The 8,419-nt window shown below is 51.8% G+C and overlaps 1 protein-coding gene across 1 annotated transcript; it reads left to right on the top strand.

Moving 5' to 3' along the window:
• Positions 1-4,891: 4,891 nt before the first annotated feature.
• SP5 (Sp5 transcription factor) lies at positions 4,892-8,044 on the top strand. Its single transcript, XM_036745326.1, has 2 exons — positions 4,892-5,195; positions 6,205-8,044. The coding sequence occupies exons 1-2, from the start codon at positions 5,145-5,147 to the stop codon at positions 7,387-7,389; spliced, it is 1,236 nt and encodes a 411-aa protein (XP_036601221.1). The 5' UTR covers positions 4,892-5,144; the 3' UTR covers positions 7,390-8,044.
• Positions 8,045-8,419: the final 375 nt, after the last annotated feature.

Here is an 8,419-nt window from a genome sequence, read left to right on the forward strand (position 1 = left end):
TATCATATTACAGTTCCCTTGCCCACTTCCTCGCTCCCCAGGCTTCCCCTCCCCCACCAAAATCTTTCAGATTGAACAGGACAAAGTTTGATCTCTTCCATGTTGAGAGTTTGGAACAAAAGCAGCTTTCTGCTTGAGCTGGACTTCAAAAGGCTGCTGAGTGACTGCTCTAAGTAATACTTTGTTGTAGATCTCAGAGGAAATTCGCAGATGTCCTTCTGTAACTATGTGCAGTTCCAAGGACCTTTTAACTAAGCAGCGAGGTGTTATTGTATTAACCATACTGATGTCTTGCATTGGGAGCAATACTAGTGAGACCCACGAAGACTAAACGAGGGGCCAGATGCCGTCAAGTTCAGAACCCATTTTTCTTCAATGAGGTTATCTTATGGACCAATAAACGTAAAATTCAGTTAGGTGCCCGAGTTGTTTCTAGACTAGGATTTTTTTTTTAAGTGGAAGGGAGTTAATCTCTGGTTTACAGAAGCCAGTGTTACTTATGGAATTACTGCAAATGAAAGCAGGGAAACTCGGGAGATAGGTGGTTGACCCGGGCACCAGGTAACGACCTGGGTGCCACATATGGAAGAACCAATTTAGAAACCGGATTGGGGCAGGCGTGCTCAGGGCCGCCCAAGGCGAGTGCTCCACTCCCTGTTTACAACTCGCCTCTTTATTTCCTCAGGTTGCCTTTGTTGCTTTTCTCTGTCCGCCTGCCTGGAAGAAACTGCGGAAAAACTGACTGCGGAAACTTCCCTGGTCCGGAAATCTGTCCTTGGCTGCCACCGAGCTGGAGAGCTTCTGCTGGGCTGTGGCCGCTTCGCTCGGCTGCGCACCAGGCTGCGTCTCCTCGGGTGCTGGAGAGGCTCCGAGAAAGCCGGCAAGGCTTCCAAACTGCCCCCCACCAACCCCCGGTTCAAGTTTTCTCGGCATTCAGGTAATGCCTGCTCCGGGGTGGAAGACCCACGTGGCATTCTCGCTTCTACTTGTGGAGAGGGAGGAGAGAGAAAAATGAAGTACAGTCCTCTCCCCCTTGTTAAATCCGTGACCCAGAAGCTAAGTCCTGGAGCTGACCTCCCACCTTTTCCACTCCTCTCTCGCCACCCCCCACTCCGACTCCCCCTTTTTTCTGCCTAGACTCCATGCACTTGTTTGTGAGCTCGGTGCACAGCCCTTTCCGGTTTGCTCCCTTCGGGCTTCTGCAAGCTTGTGGTGCGTTTGGTCTTTCCATGTCTTTTTATATTATGGCGGAGCAGCCACACACTTTTCATGAGAGCAGTGCTTTGTGTAAAAGCATTGGCATTTGGCCTTGATACCTGTATCTCTTGATGATTGCAACAAATTTCTAAAATAAATATTGTACTTTGATCTCCTGCGCATTGCATTTTTAATGGAATACCACTTCGTTCAGAATAAATTTCTCGAGGCCCGGCGGGCTCATCGTGCTAATTATCGGTGAAGAAAATGTTCTCAAACTTCTCTATTAGTCAGACAGCTCTGGAACCAAGCCGGTTGTCCCAACTGGGTGGACAAGAGAGGCTAACTGGGCAGGTGCACCTCTATCTAACTTGATGCCCAACTTTGACCCCAGTATCTTTTTTACCTGCCAGGAGGAGCAGGGAGAATTTGCTTTCGCAAAAACGACCGGATTTCTATTCTAAAGTGGGGACCTAGGTAGAACGTTCTCTCTCGTAGTAATAACAAGCTTTGGAAAGGGAGCGGGGGTTCCTTTATGTCTTTTTCCTTTCTTAAAAACAGAAAAATGGAAATCTTTTTAAATATGTTCGGGTGTGGTCTATTTAAATGGATTAGCCCATAGCTTCCAAGCTTTCTGGATACCTGGGCATTTTCCATTCTCGTGAACAGGAGCTGAGTGAGTAGTAGAAGAAGGGACTGATGAAGGTAGAGGAGGGGTGGGTGGCAGAAGGTGAATGAAACTAGAATCAAACCTAAGGGGGAAAAGACTTGAAAGGGAACAAAAAAAAACTTTTTTGAATTTTCGAAACTTGTTCAGAGAGAGTGAGCGTTGATTTGTGGAGTGCCAGATTTACACCTCTGGGTGTCCTGAAGGGGAAGGTTTTCGCTGATCCGCAGGAGGTGAGACGTGGGCTGTGAATCCTCGCTGCAAACGGTCCCCCTTCCGCCCCTCCTTTTCAGACCTCCTGCTGAGCCGGACTCGGGCCCCACTTCCAGGCTAAGGCGCAGCGAACCGAGAAAGGGGGTGGTCTGCAACCCCCTCTTCTAAACTACCGCCTCTAGGTTGCACTTTAGTGTCCTGCGGAGCTAGGCAATTTGGGGCGGCAGGGGTACAGGGGAGGGCAAGGGGAGGCTCCAAAGAGTAGCACGGGACTTACTCCCTTAGATTCCTCCCACGCTGCTTATGGGCAGGATAAGCCCGCATCTTATATAAATTATTCACATTTCAGAACTCTCGGAGCTAAAGAAGGAAGCTCACCGATTCGAAGCTGTCTGTGGAGCTGGTGGGTCGCCAGAGCGGAGGAAGAGGGAATGTAATCTGATATCCCAAATTGGATGGGGTGGTGGTGGGGAATCGGAAGGGATCCCAACATAAATCCCAGATTCTGAATATTCCAATGGTTCTCCTCCTTTCCCCCCACCCCAACGTTCTTCCAAGACAGCTCCCTGAACTACTTCCAACCACCGCCAGGTCCAACTAACCAGCGCTAGGAAGCACCTAAGATGTACATGTTATGTATGGTAAATCCATCACATCTACTCAATCGATGTCGGCTGGATACTCCTTTTCACCCTTGCTCCAGGGGTCTGGTTAAACAGTCGGAATAGGGAGGAGTGAGGAGAGAGGCCGCCAGGGTATGAGCCACATCTAGGGGCCCTAGCATAGGGCGGCCAGCTCTCCCCAGGCCTTGGTCCAGAGCCGTGGGAGAGGACTCCACTCTCCTAATCCCTTCAAAAGGCTCCGAGCTAATACAGGCCCTAGTCATCCTGGGAAGTCTTTGAGGGGACAGAGATTGTTACTGTGGGGAGGTCAGATAAAGAAGTCTGTGGTCCAAGACAGGGGGAGCACAATCCGACCGCCTCTACTGACTGCTGGGTCGCATTACCTGCAGAGTAACAGTTGCAGAAATGTAAACTCCAGGCAGCAGTGGGAAGCTCCTACTCTCCCTGTGGAGTCTTTTTCTTTCTTCCTCTTCTTTCTTTTTTTCTCCTCTTCTTTCTTATTCCTGAGGCAGCACTCTGAAACAGCTTTCAAGATCTGCTTCCCTACCCAACCTCCACCCTGACTAGCAGTTCGATTATACTGATTTTCCACTCTGATCCTAAGTAAAAATTAAATAATATATTGTAGTTCATAGCACCCAGAGAAGGAAGGACTACCAGGCAGGGATCAATTCATCTAGGGAAGAAGGCAGTTCTGAGAGTAGGAGACAAAAGTGTAGGTCTAGAGGAGGGGGAGGCAGGGTCTCAGCAGGGTGTCTGAGTCATGCTCCTAACCTGTCAACACCTTAACCCCCTAGTTCTTTAGTTACTAAGCAAGGATGGAAAAAGTGAGGGAGTTCTTCTGTCTTTTGAGAGAGGGTCAAGAGAAAGAGTATAATGGAGGACAGTGGAACTCTTCACAGCTGACTCCCTGGAAGATACTACTTTCTCTTCCAAATGTGGCCAGGGATCTAAGTTGGTGTGGCACAACCTGAGTTTTGGGGTGAGCTCAGTTACCTTGTTTTGTTCTTTTTTCTTTATGGGGTTTACTTTGTGTTTTGTGAGATTTGTGAGCACTATTGTTTATATTTTGTTGCTCAGTATTGTTACATCTTTATCACTTCTTCTCAAGCAAAAACTTAAGGCTGGGGCCAGGATTTTCAAGAGTTCCTTTCAGTCTGCTTTGGCCTTGGTTCATCCCACATCTTGATTCAGATTGTGTCCCAAAAAAAAAGTCCACCTCCATCCATTTATAACAACAATCAACCTTCAGGATTGCTCTGTCCTTAAAGGCCGACAAAGTTTCTATGAGAAAAGAATACAACCCCTGGATGGACTTTTTTTTCTCTGGTTCTGGCGTTGGGTGTTCTTTGATTTTGGGGCAGTATTGCTGGGGGTTGAGGGGGAGTTAAGCATTTCACCAGCTCCCTAAAAGAAAGAAGTCCAGATAATTATTAAAGAAGCCTTACTAACTGACCCGGCATCTCAGCCCAGGTACACATTCAAAACTAGTAGCAACCACCAATAGGTAGAGAAGCAACATGTCGTTTACAGTCTCGGTCCTCAACTTTCAGGAAAAAAGGAAGTCTGGGGAAATTTTACCATTATTTTGTGGGTTTGGAATGGACCTCCACGGGCCATTGCTCAGGTGAAATTTTAGGTTGGCGTGTGTGTGTGTGTGTGTGTGTGTGTGTGTGTGTGTGTGCTTGTGTTACTCCCAGCCGTCAAACTAAAACTCCTGGAATCCGGAGGCAGATTTCTCTGGAGATAACAAAGACACATTGTCACTTTAGCCTCAGCCTCTGCTACAAATCCTTAATTGCAAGTAAAGAGGGGGAAAAAAGGCGAAGGGGGATCTAGTGTCTCTAGCAGCCCCAGTGAGGGTCTCCAGGCGGTGAGGCCCCCTTTGATCAGGAAAATCCAATTATTTGTGTATATACATTTCCCACATAGTGATTACTTCATTAATTGTCCCGCCTTTATCTCCTCCCTACCCATCCCCCCTAATAATCAGTTCTTTTATCCAGACCAACAAACACACCATAGGAGCTTTGTGGATTCAAAGGATTTGCTTTCGCTTCTGAAAGAGCCGCTATTCTTTGATGATTGGGTAGCGGCAAACTTCAAAGCCATAAATCTTCCCTCTGACTGGCTGGCGGCCCAGCAAAGTCCTTATCAAATTCTTGGAGGTGATCCTAGAGCACTCAGACAGTCCGCGGAGAGCGCGCGGCGCGGGGCGGCCAAGCAAGGCAAGGCTAGGCAAGGCGTGGGGCGGGGAAGGGGGGCAGGACAGCCGGAGAGCGGGGAGCGCACTCCAAGGGGGGCCGAGGCGAGCAGAGAGGGCCGAACACACAGGCGAACGAGCCGGCCGGGCAAAGAAGCTGGGCTGCTCTTCCTCTTCGCCTTGGAGCCTTCATGCCTCGGCATTGCCCCGCTGCCCTCCCGTCGCGCCAGGAGTGGTAGCCATGGCCGCTGTGGCGGTCCTCCGGAACGACTCCCTGCAGGCTTTCCTCCAGGTCGGTGCCCGGGGGGCCTCTGGAGGGGGTGGGTGTTGAAGGATAAGGAGCCGGCTGGAAGGAAGATAAGCGAAGTGTTTGTTCTTATATCTCCCTATCACCTCGGAGCACTCGGAAGTTTCTGGTCTGTATCTACTTCAAGGCAAGCTCCTGAGGCGAAAAATAGATGCTTGTGTCAAAGGAAAGTCAGGCCTGAAACTTTCACCACCTCTCTTTTCTCTGCCAATATCCCCTCCTGTCCTAACTTTACGCATTATTGGCAGCCAGGTGACTAGGAGTTTGATACTTGGGGCTATAGGAAGTTGGCTGGCCGGAGGGTGTCGGTGGGTGTTTCCGGCTGGGGTGAAGAGGGAAGGAGAGTGGCGTGGAGAGGGCCTTACAAAGGGAAAGCTCTGAGGCTTATTGGGTAGGAGCTTCCTGCTGGGGGAAGGGAAGGTGGGAACCCTCGGGGAATGAGGAAGAAGAGGAGGAAAAGCTGGGAAAGACAGATCCAAGGAAGGGGAGAAAAAGGGAAAAAAAGGGGAGAATGGAAGCAGAGCAGGTCACTACCACAGTAGATGTTTATAGATACTTTTCAGATTGCATTGTCTGAAGTGAGCTTGTGTTTACAAGAAGGCAGCCGTTGGTTTTCATCTCGCTTCTCACTTTGTGCCAACTTTTTTTTTTTTTTGCCCTCTTCCAAATCTAAAGGATTGATTATGACTGTTTGCACTAGGTTTTTTTTTATCTCCTTCAAACGGAGAACGACGCGCGTTTTGTTCCTTTTTGGATCATGCTCCAAAAACTTCCCCAGCACTGGCTGCAAGAAGTGTGTGCCGGGCGAGTTCCGTGACTGGGGCGGTGGCGGGATGGTGTGAATTGAGGGGGGTCAGGGGTGGCAGTATAATAACTGGGTGTAGGTGTGGTGAACGGGGCTGGGGATGCGGCGGATGGAGCGGTAATCTTTTGTTTCTTCTCCTCCCCAACACGTCCCCACCCCACTACCCCACCACCACCTCTTCCTATGCAGGACCGTACCCCAAGCGCTTCTCCGGAGTTGGTCAAACACTCGCCGCTGGCGCTCCTGGCGGCCACCTGTAGCCGAATCGGACAGCCAGGTGCAGCCGCCCCTCCGGACTTCCTACAGGTCTCCTACGACCCGACTCTGGGCTCACCCTCCAGGATTTTCCACCCGTGGACTACCGACATGCCAGCCCACTCACCAGGAGGCCTACCTCCTCCCCACCCCAGCCTGGGGTTGACACCCCAGAAGAACCACCTGCAGCCCTCTTTCGGGGCCGCCCACGAACTTCCCCTCACCCCACCGGCAGACCCCTCCTACCCTTATGAATTTTCACCGGTCAAGATGCTACCCTCCTCCATGGCAGCCCTGCCGGCCAGCTGCCCCACAGCTTACGTGCCCTACGCCGCCCAGGCCGCCCTGCCACCTGGCTACTCTAACCTGCTGCCCCCGCCGCCACCGCCGCCTCCGCCACCGCCTCCCCCACCGCCGCCGCCTCCGCCGCCTCCCTGCCGCCAGCTCTCCCCTAACCCTGTCCCGGAGGACATTCCGTGGTGGAGCATCCCGCAGGCCGGGGCCGGGGCGGGAGGCCCAGGCGTACCCGGTGGCGGCGTCCCGGGAGGCTGTAGCGGGGGCCACCCGGGCCACCACGCCCCGCGCTTCCCCGCGGCGGCCACTGCTGCGGCCGCGGCCGCCGCCGCCTTGCAACGCAGCCTGGTGTTGGGCCATTCGGACTTCGCCCAGTACCAGAGCCAGATCGCCGCCCTTCTACAGACCAAGTCCCCCCTGGCGGCCACGGCCAGGAGGTGCCGCCGCTGCCGCTGCCCCAATTGCCAGGCAGCGGGTGGAGCCCCCGAGGCGGAGCCGGGCAAAAAGAAGCAGCATGTCTGTCACGTCCCGGGCTGCGGCAAGGTGTACGGCAAGACGTCGCACCTGAAGGCGCACCTGCGCTGGCACACGGGCGAGCGGCCCTTCGTCTGCAACTGGCTCTTCTGTGGCAAGAGCTTTACGCGCTCCGACGAGCTGCAGCGGCACCTGCGGACTCACACGGGCGAGAAGCGCTTCGCCTGCCCGGAGTGCGGCAAGAGGTTCATGAGGAGCGACCACCTGGCCAAGCACGTGAAGACGCACCAGAACAAGAAGCTCAAGGCGGGAGAGGCCGGGGTCAAGCGGGAGGACACCCGGGATCTCTGAACGTCCCCACAACCACCATCCCGGACTCATGCCACTGCGCCTCTCCCCGCCATTGTCGCTTGCACCGAGGAGAAGCTTTGGATTTGTTCAGCCCTGGGGCCTTCGGACAAACTGAGGATATGCCCCCAGCCCAAGCTTCTTGCCCCATTCCTGGCAAATTCGGTGCTTTCTCGGGAAGTTTCCTCAGATCCAATTGTTTTCCTGGCAGTCCTCAGACCTGAGGTCTGAGAGGTCAAACGTAGTTGGTCTAAGGGGGGTGATGGAGCCTGGAGGGAGGGGAGGAGGTGGAGCAATTGGATTCCGAAGCCCTAGACTGGAGATTGCCCGTCGAGTCCGTCATTCCTCCAGAGGAAAGGCCCTCAGACCTCCGGGGAGTGCAAGGGTCAGGCCTTTATGCTCCAAGGCTTTCCGGACCATCTATGTAGAAGAAGCAGCTCAAGTCCGAAACAAATTTGGAGGCTTCTAAATGCTATGGCTTTTGCTGCGACAGGAATGAGCTTTTGTGTACAGGTTATTTAATAGCTTTGTTAAATAATAATTATTATAATAAAGTGTTTTCTTGTCTTTGCCTCCATGCAGGGGCTCCAGCATGAAATGTTTCTGCAACTGCAGTGTGAAAATAAATGCATTAACAAGGGGTCACCTGGGGAAGATCCCACTGAGTCAGTCTCATGTGATCATTTCTACCTTCGAATGGCTTTACAAAAACTTAGATTTCTCCAAGTATTGGTGTTTTTGCCATAAGTCAGTGTCTTGTATTTAGCTTGATTTGGGTAACAGGCTTAAGACTGATGGCTATTCAGCCTAAGGTGGGCTGAGGGTGGGAGTTGGAAGTTTATGGGAAACAAACCTAAGTGCATCAAACAATTCTTCGCAAACTTAGGGGAGGGCTGAAATTTCCTAATTGCACTTTTATTTACTGACATCTCTGAAAATCTAGTCTTACTGTATTAACTAAAATATTTAGAAACAGAACAGGGAAATTCCCTTTTGACTTTTGTTTGTTGTATAATGGAAAGTGGTGATAAAT

This window comes from Trichosurus vulpecula, chromosome 2, assembly GCF_011100635.1.
Source record: "Trichosurus vulpecula isolate mTriVul1 chromosome 2, mTriVul1.pri, whole genome shotgun sequence".
Taxonomy (NCBI): Eukaryota; Metazoa; Chordata; class Mammalia; order Diprotodontia; family Phalangeridae; genus Trichosurus; species Trichosurus vulpecula.